We start from the raw sequence: 15556 nt of genomic DNA on the forward strand, positions 1-15556 counted from the left end.
CAAAAATATATAAATAAAAATTAAGCTTAAAAAATAGGAACTTTGAAATGTTTTTAAAAAGTAAATGGTGTGTGGATTAAAGATATAATATATTATTAGCAGACAGAACAATGACCCTAGATTAAGCATTTGATAGTTAAAGTGTGTATTGAACTTTTGGATGCGGCGGTGGAAATGCAACACACATGGCAACGTGGAAATGCAATAGACACTCTTATAATGGACATTGAGAAGTGCACGATCGGTGCCTTTTCTAGTTGTCTTTTGTTTTTCGAAAGTGACATGATGTTTTGTTAAGTAATGGACCTTTTTTGTATTTTTAAGTAATATAATAATACCATATTAACTAGAAAAGACCCAAATTTTATTAAATAAAGATTCATATAATTAGTTATAAAATCTACTAATTATATTTTTCTCCCACATTATAATATTTAAATCCTTTTTAAAGTGACTCTGACTATTCTTAATCCCGTTCATATGAAATAAATAAATGCATGAATCGAGTAACTGATATTTTGGATGCAACTGTAAACCTGTTCCTCTATTTTCCTTTGTAGATGCAATACATTCTTAGACTTCTTTTACATTTTTTTTACTTTTTCTTCCTCTTTTTTTTCTTAAGTGAAAGATATAAAAGGAAAAGTGTAGAAATGCAGTATGCGAATATCATTATAATTTGAATTTTTCAACAAAATTTTTACATTTATTTTATATATTTTTATCACTTTCCTATTTTATGACATTATTTAGTCTATTATTTGATTAAATTCATATCATAAAAAAATGCACTGTTTCAGAAATATTGACTTCTTTTAATAATGCAATCAATGGGGGTAGGGAATGTTATTTTGAATTAAGCTGGGCCAATTTTGTACCTCTATAAGCAAATCTTCAACTAGCAGAGGCAGGGTAGGCATTGTTGGTTGGAACCCCAATTGAAGAACATTCCCTGTTCTTGCCACTGCAATTGTTGCCCAATTGCAGTTCTGAAACACAAGGCACTGCATTTGAATTTTTGCCATCAACACCATGATCATAGAGAAACCCCTTGAACACATGGCCACTAATATGAACAGTGGCCAAGTATGCAAATTCATCTTCACCATTTCCAATGGCAGAGACTCTATGGCACCTGAACACAGCAGGTGCACGAACATGACCTGGTAAAGACTGCTTGAACCCCGCATCTGCATGTAATTCATGACAATCATTTCAATTTCAACCTCATCTTTTCATTTCCTCCTTAATTTTAGTCCTCACAAGTACATATACATTTCAAGAACTTCCATATGCACTTAAATATCAACTTATTCTATCAAATTACTCCAATGAGTGACACCCAATTCGGTTTAAAAGGACAAAAATAATATCATATAATAATACTCAATAGATTAACAAGTTAATTCCCCATCTAATTAAAGACCAATGGGACATCAAATAATATATATGTAGAGGAGAAACTGAACATTTAGTACATATTTGGCAACGATTATTTTTTAAAAAATAATCACTTATTTTAATATTTTAAAAAGAAATGTTGATAAAATTATGCTATCATTTTTATAAAACAAAGTGAATCAAAGATTCACTCAATTTAATTTAATTTCTTTGATGGGTTAAAGAATGTGAAAGAAAGAGAAAAAATGAAAGCACCTTGGTGAGGAGAGCTAGTAGCTAAGCTCTTAGGGGTGGTAGCATTAGAGTTGGAACTATGAGATGTGGCAGTGGCATTTTGTGATGACCCTACTATAGCTCTTGGCCTCTTAGCACCAGCACCACCGGCAGCCACCGCCATCTCCCGCTCTCGGCGGCGAATTGAGGGGACCCACGTGCTCTTCACGTGAGTGTTGCAATCATATCCACGTCCCTTGCAACAAGTCCTACACCTCCTAAAGATGCAATCTTTCTTAGCCCTGTTGCCACAATCTTGACACACTCTAAAGTCAGCACCATACACTCCATTTTCCTCATTCTCCATCACAACCTTGTGGTGGTTCTCATCATCATCATCCACGTTGATCACTCCCTTCTTTGAAGGGTTCACTTCAGGGCACATCTTGAGGTTCCAATAGTTGTTGTTGTTGTTGTTGCTGCCACCGCAATCTTGAACTTCATTGTTTTGATGAGGTTGTGGCATGCAAGGTGTGGCAGTTAGGAGTGGGAAAATGCCAAAACCAACACTTAGAGAAGCTGATGAAGGGAGAGGAAGGTTTGAAGTGTGTTCTGCTGAAATGGGTTGGCCTTGGTGAAGGGAAGGGGTTGGAGCTATGAGAACAAGGTCTCTAAGGCCTAACATGCTCATTGGAAAAGAGATTGAGGTGTTTTTCGTTTTTGGGAAAAAGGGTATGTTACAAGTTCTAAGATCTTTATCTTATTGAGCTAGTTCATGTTCAATGTGGGAGATCTTATTATATAGAGAGAATATGAAATTCCATTCTTTTGATGCAAATGTGATGTATGACTTGAATTTTAAAAAACTAAAGGAAAAAAAATGTGAACTATGATCTATGATTTACCCTGGTGGGTCTCGTGCTTAGTGGCATTGAAAAAGGGTGATATTTTTTTTTTTTTTTTAGGGGTACGAGAGCTCTACTACTGCTACAGGTTCTGACACTGAAAGTCCACTAAGAGATTCTTGGATTGGTAGGGTGGGTAATTATCATTGAAGTAAGTTATGTGCCCCCAAACAAATTTCTGTGTGCCTGCATGTGTAGGTGAAGCTCTAGGTTTCTTCTCACACATTTTTGTTTTGAATTCATTTCTAGGGATGCGTCATTATGATCTTTTGTGTTTTGTTGCAAATGGAAGGGCAGAGAAATAGGAAAGACGTAAAAACAAATAGCCTTTCCATTTTGAAGGAACGGAAGAAAACTGATTTGGTTTTTCGCTCTTCAATTTTCTTTCATATTTTTCCCTAAATATACCTATTTATTATTTTTAGGTAATCTTATAATACTTATATAAAATTCAGAAAAGTAATTACATACTTTAGAATTTTTTTTTACAACGAAAAACTATATTGTCTAAATTTTTTTATTTTATTATATATATATATATATATATATATATATATATATTTAGGTCTTCGTTTACATTCAACGTTAAACTTAAATATTTATATTATTTAATTTTTTATAAAATACAAATTTAATTAATCTAATTACTAATTTAAATTTTTTATCAATTAAAATTAATTTTATAAATTTTTATATGAAAATAGAATAATTAAATACATTGTTACATTATTTTATTTTAACATGTAATATATTTTTAAAATATAAATAAATATCAGCTAAGTTAAGTACCACCATATTAACTCAAAGAATCAGCTACAATATCCTTTAGTAATTTTGTATATCCTCTGGGATCATACACAACAAACAAAGATATAAAAAATTACTAGAGTATATTGTAACTGATGTTCTTCGAGTCAGTACGTAGGGTCACACTTAATTTTCTCTTTTTTTGTTCGTGTTATTTTTTTTTCTTTTAAATATGAATTTTTTTTAAGTCAATAAATTCACTTAAACTAATTTTACATAATTTTTAGTTTTTTAATATAATTTGCTTAAACAAAAATAGACTGAATGGTCATTCCTAACACAATGTGAAAAGATTTAGATCATATAATTACAAAAGTAATATAAGATAAATGAATGGTTGAATTAATTTATCTTATATGGTATAAAAAAATTAATAAATAATGTAAATGTACATTTGATATGTGAATCAATTAATAAAAATTGTTTCAAGTTAAGTTAATATATAGACCTAAGTTTAAATTTTAGTCATGTCAAATTTTTAAGAGAAATTATCATCAATATATGGAAATATTTTTTCCCTCCTATTCTATATAAATTTTTTTCTTAATTTTCAATCTATTATTGTTAGGTTACACATGCATATTTATTTTATAATAAATATTTAAATTTATACTTTTTACTTTTTAGCACATATTTATATTAACATTTTCTTAATTCTGGCTTGAATATTTTCCTAACACTCTAACATTTCATAAATAGACGTACCTTTAACGAAATAGTTATAACGCATGTTTAGACACACGTTCAGAAAGAAATTTTAGATTTATGTGATTAACGTTATCCGTTGCACTAAAAAAAAAAGAACATCACTTATTAAACTACTGGGTCATCGCATTTAAATATTTCACATCTTCAGTTTACTATTATTTAATGCAGAAAATGGAGCTAATTTTTCTTTAGTTAATGTGACTTCCTATAAAGGTTTAGAGCTTTGCTATGTATATTTTGTTATATTTACCCTCCTAATAATTTTTTATTATTTTATAAAATATGTATTAAATAAAACAGTGGGTTATTTCTTATTTTAAAATATAAAATATATTTAATTGTTTCCTTTATTTAATAATTAGAATGAATTATAAGAATAAAGAATAAAAAGATTTAGAATTTAAAGCCTTATACACCCTTGAATTAATAATTAATTTTTGATAACTTTGAGAAATACATACACTGAGTGATATTTCGATCAAAGTAAAGCGTTGAAATGAACAACTTACCTCCTTCATGTAAATCTGCAAGAAATAAAAAAAGTTTATTACTTTTGAAATAATTTTTATAAAAAAAAAATGTACTTTTGGATAACGTTTTGTCTTTTTCCTCAAAAAAGTTATTTGCTATCTGCATTTTTTTTCTTCTAATTATAGAAATTAATCTCTAACTCAAAAGTCAGAAGGCAACATAAAATTCATGTTAAATCAAGAAAATTATAAATGAAAAATAAAATTGCAGTTAAACTGATAAATTAAAGTCAGAAGAGTCTAATTAATCCTGTTCTTCCTTTCCGATGAAATATATTTTTTCATTTGAACCTTTTTTCTTGCAAATATTTTGCTAATTTTTAGAAGATTATTAGTTACAAATTGACAATTAATATCTAATTCAACCATATAATTTTCCAGTTAATTCATTGATGTCAGACGAATCTTTCCATTCAGATTAAGAAACATTAATTAAAAAAAAACAGACAATTATTGAAAGGGCCATCTTGCCAGACCCAACAACGGACCAGAGAGAAATCTCATGTCAAATCATATGTGAATGCTATGATGAAGCTAAAATAAATAAATTAACATTCAATTATTTTTTTTGAAAAGCTATTAATTTAATTTTGTCTTTAAGAAAACAAAAATTATTAAATAGTCTGTCAAATTTATAAATATAAAAATATTTTATCTCTTATCTAATAAAAGGAGATAAATATTCTTGTATTTATAATTGTAACTAATTGAATAATTCAAACTACTTTTTAGTCATTCAAAAAGAATAATCATTAATTCACCAAACTGTTTTTCTAAAACGACCATATTTAAAATAACTAACCCTTTAATTTAATTTCAATTGTATTATAATCTTAATTCAGCAAACAATTTAATAATATGCACACTCTTAATTAGTATAAAGATAAGTTCATAATTTGAGGATTGATGCACACACATTTGTATATTTTTTTTCTTTTATATCAGTATCATATGATTTGTATCCATGCATTACTATTTCCCTTGCTGAGTAAATCCCATATTTTACAAATGAATTTTAACTTATTACAAAAAGGAACTTATTGTGTTTCATATTTCCCGCCATGTAAATTATTTTAGTTGAGCTTTTGTGCTACACAGCTACCAACTAGACATTAATTTAATCAAAATAGGTGATTTTTCACTGAATTACAATAACTGGTAAAGCCATTTCTTGCTTCTTTCTGGAATCAGCTTCAATAAATTACTACCACTGGCTTCTCATTAGTGATTTAATGACCCACTAAATAATTTTCATAAATAATGTGAAAAGATAATGATTGCCATTGTTGCTAATGTGACAAGAAGAAAATAAAATTCACAGCAAATTATTACCATTGTTTGAACAAAATCCATGACAATCTCCACAGCTCATGATGAAATAAATAATAAATTGAACCATCACTAACAATCACATGTGATTAAGTGTAATTCCTGTGAAAATCAGAAACATTATGAAATCATAGATAAAAAGAAAAGGGGTACTAAGATTTGATGGTTGACAAACGGTGCCAATCTTGATGTTAATAAATTGGGGAACATGGTTAGGTAAGCATCAGTGAGGTTTCTAATACTGCAATTACTTAAAATATGATAGAAATGGAAAAGGGTAGGGAATGGGGGACCAACCTATTATCCTAGAATACATATGAGAGAGGGTCTATGTAGGTCAAGATCACAGCCTAACCCTAATTGCCCTATAGATTTGCCTTATAGGAAACAAAAATAGCTCACTATGGCCCTATCAAACCCTAGCAATGGTACCTCATTAGTCATTCCACTGCATAAAAGTTGGCCCTCTTTTCTTATTTGGCCAACCGGACTGACAATGATGTGGCATAATGAGCCTCCCTTTACCTAATTATTTACCCTTTTTGTTTTTCAATTTTGGCTCTACGGGATCACTACACATAAAAATACTTTTTAAAAAAAATAATATTTTATATTTTTTCCTTTTGTAAATATTCTTAATCAATTCCTATCTTTTAATTACATTTGATCCATTTTGTTTGGGCTATACATGATTTTGATTTTAATTTTTTTAAAACTCATTATATCCTTTTATTTTTAAAACTATATAAGTTTAGTATCTCAATAATTTTCTTTCACTGAAAACTTTCAAGTATATAAAAAGTAAATAAAAATAGAATAATAAACTAAAATTATTTTAAAAAGTAAATGCATTTTAAAGTAAATAAAAAAAGGTGTCACGATTGTTAGACTATTTAATGAATTGAAATAATTTTAATTTTATCAGTATTTTGGAAAATAAATTTAACAAAAGTGCAAATAAATAAAAATTGATAAAAAAAAGTGAATTAATAAATCATTCTATATGAAAAAAAATATAAATAAAAAATAAAAATCTCCCTCTTTTTCTTTAATTTAGAGCATGTTTGGTTACATAAAATAAAATAGTTTTTTTTTTTAATAATTGCTTTAATAATCTCATGTATAATTAAAAATGTTTGGAAGAGCTTATAACCAATTTATGTAAAATAATTTATGACTCATAAATTATTTTCAGTTTGTTTCAATAAGCTTATTAATATAATTTATCAAAATAAGTTATTATCATCTTATTTTAATAAATTTTATAATTAAATTAAAACATAAGTTATTATTTGAAAAATAGTTTATTAAATAAGGACTTAAATAAACAGTTAGCTAAATGCACTCTAAGAACTTATTTAGATAGACCAAATTGATTAACGACTGTAACTTTATTTTCACAAAAATTAAAATAAATTGGAAATACTGAAAATTTATCAATTTTACAAAACTAATTGTGAATTTGGAACAAGCAGCCCCTAAAACTTCTAAACAAACAAATTTTGAATAAAGAATTATACAAAAACAAAAAATTAATTTAAATATATTGATGGTATAAAAATTTTCTTTTTACATTATCATTTAATTTTAAATTATCATATCAACAAAAATTATTAAATTTTATAATAACTAATTAAAAATTATACACTAACTTAGTAAATTAGTTTCTTAATTTTTAATTTTATTTCAGTTTAGTCTTTTAACTTTTTTTTATTTTAATCCTTTAAATTTACAAAAGTACTTTAAATAAGTTTATTTTTGTTTAAAAAAATATTAACTTTGTTAAAAAATTATTATTTATCTTTTTTCTTCTTTGAACTCCAATAAAAACATAGTATATTCTGACAAAAAAAATTTATTGCTTTATTTTTTTTTTCTTTCTTTTCTTCCTCCACTTATATGATTTGCTTTGGAGAACTTGATTAGGACTTATGTGAATTACTACTACTGTAATGGAATGGAATCATGATCCATTTGAGAGTTGAGACAGTGAGCTCCAAGCATGATATAGTAAGGTCATAAATATGGACATGCTAATCATGCACATGCAAGTTGATGGTCAACACTCTCCATCCCCAAGTGATCTTACCCCAATAACTACACTAATATGAGTCGCTTATGTTCAACATTTAATAATGAATTTTGTACAATACTCTTTAAATGAGTATGTCACAATGAACTCTCCACTTATGAAGTGATTACCCAAGGATGAAGACCAGGAGGAAGTATCTTGCAGTGGTTAACATACTCTCTTAACAGTCACTTGGAGGAATATGTTTCCCACTATATATTTTTATGTTCGTCTATTTAGTAATCATTCAATACGGTTAACTAGTTCAACGTAAATATAATTGTATCTTGTCCTCACTATCAATTTTCCCTCCCATTTTTCCTTCAAGTCTTCAACGATTTATATCACTTGATTGGTGATGGTGGAAGTTGGGACAAGAGAAAGAAAAGAGAAAATGTTTTGCTCAAATATGCACATAAAGCTAAGTTGCTAACAATGCACATTGGTTGGGTATCTGACATTGTAATTAGGAAATGTATATTTAGGAAAAGGGGAGGAGACAGGTGATAGATATAGTCATTCTTGTATGTTGTTTGTTGGTTCATTGGGGCGGTTACTAGGATGATAGTTACACAATATTCATTCCTGTTCAATTTGTTTATTAAGAGAAAACTTAGAAGATGAAAAACATCCTTAAATAGAGGATAACTCTCCCGAGAGGGAGGAGAAGCTTCCCAAAGGAGGAGATGCAGCAACTAGGGTTTTATGTACTCAAAACATAGGAGGAAATAAATAGGCATGGGGCCATGTTTATAGACTGAATTCTTATTTCTACAATACCATTTTTATGAAATATTTTGATGTCTTAAACTTTTTGGTGTCATGTATATGTAGTTATTGAATTTGAATCCAATTGTTAAGCGATTTAACTCATAATTACGATGCAAGACCAAGAAAAATATAATCCATTAGGATATATATTACATAGCATAAGAGGCTAAAATCTCTACTTCACTTTGGAAGCTTGCTATTAACTACGCATTCTTTCTGTCAATTTCTTAAATATAGTAACGATGTCAAGTCCAATTCCTGAAATATGCATATATGAATTTCACAGGATTCTTAGAAGGTATTCCTCCTCTCCCCCCCTTCTTGCTTGGGATACTCCTCGAATATATGACGTAATGCTGATTCAACAATACATCCAATTTTTCATAGCTATATATACATGAGTTTTACAGAGGAAATATATGTAAAAGGAACAGAATTATATAATTACTGGAATATAGGTAAGAGAGAATTTTCTATGCTCCATACTTGATGTTACTTTCAGTCAACCCATGTGTAATATCTTCAATTTATTGGACAAACTCGTCCACTTCAGCAGTTGCAACCCTATTTTTTCATTTGTATGATTGCAGAAAATGCATGCTATTGGAACTACAGCTGCATGTATCTCAAAATCTCACGCTTGGGAGTCCACAAATACAATAAAATTTGCTGTCATGAACTATCAGCGTCGATTTCCAACATGGGCTTAATGCCAATCTTCTTTGATGTTGTCTCAAACAACATGGAAGATTAACTACCATGGTTCAGAGTTATTACCAAGGAAATTCCGGGCATATGTTGGTTGACTCCAACCTTGCTCCATCAGGATAAGATTCAAGCGAGTCATCAGGTTATCCACAGCATCATCTTCTAGGCTGCTGAGAGAGTTTAATGATGACATCACCTGTGTAGATGAGTTCTGCAGAAATTGAATGGTGAATACCTCATTCAGTTAACTTGGAAAAGCAATCATTTATGCATTGTTTTGCATTGGATCATAATAGTACCTTTAGTTCATGGTACTTCTTCAGGTATTCCAGTGACTGCTCATATAAACCACAATGATAGAGAAGAATGCTGTAATCCCTTAACTCATTTACCTCATTTTTTAGCAGGATAAGGCGTTCGCATGCTGAAAGAATAGGGAAAATATTTGGGACCATATCAAAATATGAGAGAGAAGTGTGTAATAACTGTTGGTAGTTCCAAATATGGTTAATCAGTATCAACAAAATTGACAGAAGAAAAATGCAGAGGGCTTTCAACCATAAATTCTTATGCTCTCTCAATCTTGTAATACTCAATACTATACCTATTTCATATTAGACTATGACTAGAAAGTTAGTTTTGGTGATAATAAATGGGTTTCAACCATGGAAAGATGATAAAGAACAACTTGAAGCTAAAAAGCAGGGTGTCTGCATGTAAAGCAGGTTAACCAATCTCTTTAAGAAGGAAGGGTTTGACTCCCTTGAAATGAAAGGTTCACTTTAAGAGGTGAAAGTGTGCAGCTATAACCTGTGTGATAGGTATCGAACAAAGAATAGAAGTTTTTTGAATCTTCTCTGAATAAAAGAAGAGAATTGGAAACAATACAGCACCCTCTTACTGGAATTTCGAGAGTTCCAGTCTCTCCTTATAATATCTGATTTCTCCTAAGATATCTTCCCCCTTTTCTAACTAACTATTTATAGAGCATGAAATAAAATACAGTTATCACTAATACAGTTATGATTGACAATTCAAACCCTCTGCAGCTGTCCTATTCTTAGGCTTTCTCTGATAAACCCTCACTAAAGGTGGCCTATGCCTATAACGGGTGATTGGGAAATCAAGGGAATATATTTTAATAACTTAATTGTTTGTTACAAAAATGCATGTATTTCATTACAATCTCACCATTTATTAGATAATCAAAACGGTTATAGCTCCTCACTTTTCCCTCTAAAGTGCACCCCTTGCTTTAATGGAGCCAAATTCGAGAAAGAACATTCAATCAAACAATATCCAGCATTTCTTGACATCTAAAAGGAGAGGAACCAATTATGAATTACGTACAAATTAAATCCAGCCAATTGCTAATACGCCTTCCCAATATCTATTGTCTTGTCCCCATTCTCACCTCCCCCAAAAATAAGTAAAAGGAAAACAGGCAACAAGAGATATTTATTATCCAGCTTTTTATCACCACAAAACAGTGCCCTAAAAGGGAAGTTTTTGCTTGTCCATTGTAGGAACATCCAGAAGTAAACTATTAAACCTAATAACAGGGAATCTAACAAAATTCAAAAGTCTAACCAGTTCCTCATACAAAGTCAACATAATGAAGAAGAGCTAGTTATCAACAATTTCTAGCTTATTGTTCTTAAAACAGTCCAAAGTATAAAAGTAAACACATATTTAGTATCTAGCCTTATATAGTTTACATGCATAGTGCATCGAATTCTAGATCCATCAATTAATCTCATTCGTAAAAGAATTGTCATGGCAGCATGGAGAGGGTGGCCATGCAGAACCAAAATCTTTTCATTGGCTTTATAATATTGAGAGTTCAGAGATAAACTGCATCATATTCGTACCAGACAAAGAACGCCTCATGTCCCCAAAACGCACACTGGTCCAAACACCTCGATCCAACCTATGTTGAGCAGCCTTAGCTGATGCAATTTGCAAGCCGCTGCAGTTGAGAAACTTCAAAACTAGTTTTTATGTAAACTACTTGCTCTAGAATAAATAACAGATGAGAATGCCATTACATAAAGTACCTTTCTCCAACAAAATCTGTTCTGTCAATGCAGTTAGCAGCATTTGCTGCCCTTAAGAATAAATTTTTGGAGTGATCATGTTGAAAAGGCCAGAATGCATGCTTCAGATCATTTAAGATCTGCAAATATAGGCCAACATAAGTGCTAAAGGCTAAAGCCACTAAAACAACCATAATGATAGAGATTGGCACAGATAAGAGTGACCCTCTTTTACAGATTGTCAGACAGCAGAATATATAATAAAATAACCTTCCAAATAAAAATAAACCAAGGCGCATGCTCATATTTCCACACTAGAAGCAGCATATAGCTATTATCTAGGATACGTTTATGTATGACACCCATGCTTATAGGATTTTACAAAGATATTACTGAAACAGCCAAGCTCTGGAAAAGAAGTTCCACAAGTCCACAAGAACTCAGGACCATGGAACCCATTTTTCTGCAAACACACTTAAAAGATGCTTCTTTATTTTTGTTTTAAGAAATTTTTAAAATGGCAGATATTGCCATAAGGTAGCAATACGTTTGTGCCATACCTATGTTGGAGAGGTTGTCTCCAACCAGTAGAACCCATGATCTATGAACAGTTATTGCCATGAACTAGGAAAAATCTACACATTACTTTTTTACATTGGTAAAGGAGAGTCAGACATAGGAGAAAGGAGAGAAATAAATAAGAAATTACCCCAACCAATAGGTTTCCTGATGTCATTATGTGTGCTTGGTCTGACTCCTTGCTTTTCTGTTTGTGATAGCCTTTGGGAAGGCTAAGAGCATCATGAGGGAAGAAAATTTCAGCATCAAAATACAAAAGGCCCCACAAACGGAGCATTTTCAGAATTTCTGAATATATTAGGGACAGCATTGCAGTTGATCCTGAACGATTAGTCAAAACCTGCTCAACACATGAAAATAAATCTATTAAATGTCTACTAGTCACAGGTTTCTCTTCAGAAACAACTTGTATATCAGAGATATTATTACGGAGTGGAGATAAAGTGATCGTGGCTCCAATAGATGTGCATTGGTTCTCCTGAAACCCTATCAGCAAGAAAGAGATCAGTAAAAGGAAAGCAAATCATGGTAAGCAAAAAAACTAGTTGTTAAGAATATATAATTGCAAGGAATGAGAAAAAGTAGTAAATCAATTATGGGCATTCATACCAAGATCTTGACGAAAAGAATAAGGCAGCACTTTTTATAGTTAGAAATTCTGCTTTTCTAGTTTCAGTGACTTGTCATTTATCCAGGTCAAAGTATTGTAGCACATTTAAATGAATGAACTGATGTAAAGATTAGTACTTCATAGTTCATAAGACATCTTATACCCTGATCCTGATGTGAAAAGAATGGCATTATCAATGCTGTGCACATACTTGTAAAACACTAAATCTATGGTGTACTTTTCAGAAGATATTTGAGTGCTGGCATGAATGGAGATGGAATGATTATGGTATCAGCATTGTAAAGTAGGATAAATATGAAAGAAGGTGAGAAAGGGGGAGGCTAGAATTGAGAGGATCTGAGGAGGTGTGGGACAGGTTAGGGATTCCTTTGGATCACAAGACCCATTGTTAGGGAAGTTCATATATTGATTACAACCAAGATAAATCTGCCCACATTTCCAATTTAAAGCTGTTGTTTGGGGTATTAAAAAGTAGTTCCATGCGGTTAAACTACAGGAAATGCAACTTTGGCAGCAAAGTTAAAACTGGAATAATTAGGAATACGATCCTTAGCGAAGGAGTAGCAGCAGACCTATCTAAGGTAAAAGCTAAGAAACCATTAAGACCCAATAGCAAGGCATGGGACTTAACTTTTGCGCTAGAATTATGGGATTTTACTAGTGTTTATAAAGCCTTGCCTTGAACTCTCTAACTCAAACGGCTAGATTTTGTGGTATGGTTCTCCCAAAATTCTTATCAATTGATATCACAACGTTGGCAATTGATAAGAACCAAACTAACAAAAGCTAGCCATCGTAGTTAAAAAGCTCAAAGTCTTACAAACCCACATTCGAATCCCATATTTCTAACGTGGGATTAAGTCTCATATTTTGGGATTGGATCCTAACAAAAACATTGGCCTCCTCCTAAAGCTGAACACAAAAGGACTGAAGTCAAGAAAGCAAAGAGAATTAAGCTAAGCAAAACACAATTAGCATTTCTTAGAACATTTCACGATAATGCAATTTCAGAATTTTCTCAAGATAGCTGTTATAGTTGGAGAGCCCAAGCCTTATGAACTTCACATTAGAATCTCATACTTCCAAGGTGGAACTCAAGTCCCCATACCTTGCAATTGGAATCCTAACACATTATTACACATTCACTGAAATGAAACAAACTTAGCATGCAGTACGAAATCAAACTACATACCTTGTGAACATATAGAAATCTCTCTATGCTCTCTAAAAACTTCTCGGGTGATGAATCGTATTCGGGGCTGTAGTGAGGACAGTAGTCCATTGATATATCATCTAATCTTGTGACGAAAGCATCCACAGGAAGTGGAACTGATGAATGTGACACCAGAGAATCATCTTCTGCATCTATATAGAGAGCAGTTCTTCCCAAATCTACAGACCTGTTGATACAAATGCTGGTTTCCCTCTCAACATCAGTAAATCTCTGAATTTGTGAGCAGAAATTCTCCCTAGCTTCCTGCTCATTCACCAATGACACCATTTGTAAATTTCAAGTGCATCAAAATACACCATTTTACATCACACCAAGCTGCGATTATACCACTAATTAGCATGACAAATTAAATCATACAATATTGGAAGTCATAATCATGTCTAAAGGGCCCTTTTGAAGAAAACGAAATTTCAAGCTCTGTAAAATTTCAACCATTGAGGAGAAGCACATAAACTCCGATGTGACCATTCTCCCAAAACAAGGTCAAACAACAAATTTTAACATGACGAATCAAATTATGCACAACACGGTTTGATATTTTATCAAAATTTAGAAAGGAATAAAAAAAAAAAACACTACTGAATAACAGCAACAGGAAACTTTGAAACTAAAAAAATGCAAAAGATCAAAAAGTTATCTCTTTCTCACTTAAAAATTGTCATTCAAAATCCCAAATATCATAACCTCAAACGAATTCATATTAAAAAAATCAACCCATAATTAACGGGACGACAAAATTAGCATGTTTCCAAACTCCAATTAACGTGTTATTTTATTTTTCAAAACTAATATAAAACATCAAAATTAAACCTAACATAATTAAAAGAAAAAAAGATGAAAATAAAGCAAGGTATTAGTATTAATATTAATATTATTACTCTGGCGTGGGTGGTGTCGATTCCAGAAGCATCGAGAGCATCGTGCAAGACGAATTTGAGGTCACTGGCAACGTGTTGAACATTGGAATTGGAACCAACATGACACACCACACGTGAGCAAGAAGAAGAGGGAAGTCGAGAAGGGCAAAGTTGGAATTTTGGAAATGTGGTGTTGATTCCGAGAAAAGAAGAAGTTGGAATAGAGCACATTGTCTTTTGAGTTTCACTGTTCTGACACTACCAACTGCTACTTCTTAGTCCAGACGGAGGATAAGATAAATAAGCACTTAAGCATCTACAGTAACTGAATACTCATTTTAACTCTGATTTTTATTATCTGTCAATTAAAACTTATATAACAGGAAAATATTAATTATTTTATTACAATTATTTAGTAAAAATTATTTTATTATTAATTATACAAAAAAATTTTACATATCAATAAAAGAATATTAATAAAAAAACAAAAATAATATATCTTAAAATTGTATATAAAAAACATTATATATATATATATATATATATATATATATATATATCCAGACATAATGTAAGAGATAAAAAGTATAAATATCAATCATACAATTATATAAAATAATTAAACTTAAAAATGTATTTAATAATTAAATAATCATTTTAAATGTCACGTAATTTAATATTTTAATTATTCATAATTAAATTTATAAATTAAAATGTATTTTTCTGTTGAATTAAAATACCCATTCATTTAATGTATTCCCTTGGGTATCATAAAA

General features: G+C 30.7%; 2 protein-coding genes across 3 annotated transcripts; both read right to left on the bottom strand.

Annotated features, from left to right (window-relative positions):
* Positions 1 to 894: 894 nt before the first annotated feature.
* LOC113855646 (protein LATERAL ROOT PRIMORDIUM 1-like) lies at positions 895 to 2305 on the bottom strand. The gene is made up of 2 exons (XM_027487276.1): positions 1657 to 2305; positions 895 to 1190 (listed from the first exon to the last, which is right to left on the bottom strand). Exons 1-2 carry the CDS (start codon positions 2303 to 2305, stop codon positions 895 to 897), a joined length of 945 nt encoding a protein of 314 aa, XP_027343077.1.
* Positions 2306 to 7791: 5486 nt separating this feature from the next.
* On the bottom strand, positions 7792 to 15126 carry LOC113854257. 2 transcript variants are annotated; one of them, XM_027485163.1, is made up of 8 exons: positions 14802 to 15126; positions 13882 to 14166; positions 12488 to 12544; positions 12189 to 12398; positions 11501 to 11619; positions 11315 to 11412; positions 9743 to 9867; positions 8846 to 9654 (listed from the first exon to the last, which is right to left on the bottom strand). In XM_027485163.1, the coding sequence occupies exons 1-8, from the start codon at positions 15009 to 15011 to the stop codon at positions 9490 to 9492; spliced, it is 1269 nt and encodes a 422-aa protein (XP_027340964.1). In that variant the 5' UTR covers positions 15012 to 15126; the 3' UTR covers positions 8846 to 9489. The 2 variants fall into 2 exon arrangements, with proteins under 2 accessions (XP_027340965.1, XP_027340964.1); XM_027485164.1 differs by having other exon boundaries at positions 7792 to 11412; positions 12189 to 12536; positions 14802 to 15095.
* Between the last annotated feature and the right edge of the window lie 430 nt (positions 15127 to 15556).

The sequence above is a fragment of the Abrus precatorius genome, unplaced genomic scaffold (assembly GCF_003935025.1).
Source record: "Abrus precatorius isolate BTA unplaced genomic scaffold, Abrus_2018 Scaffold11, whole genome shotgun sequence".
Taxonomy (NCBI): Eukaryota; Viridiplantae; Streptophyta; class Magnoliopsida; order Fabales; family Fabaceae; genus Abrus; species Abrus precatorius.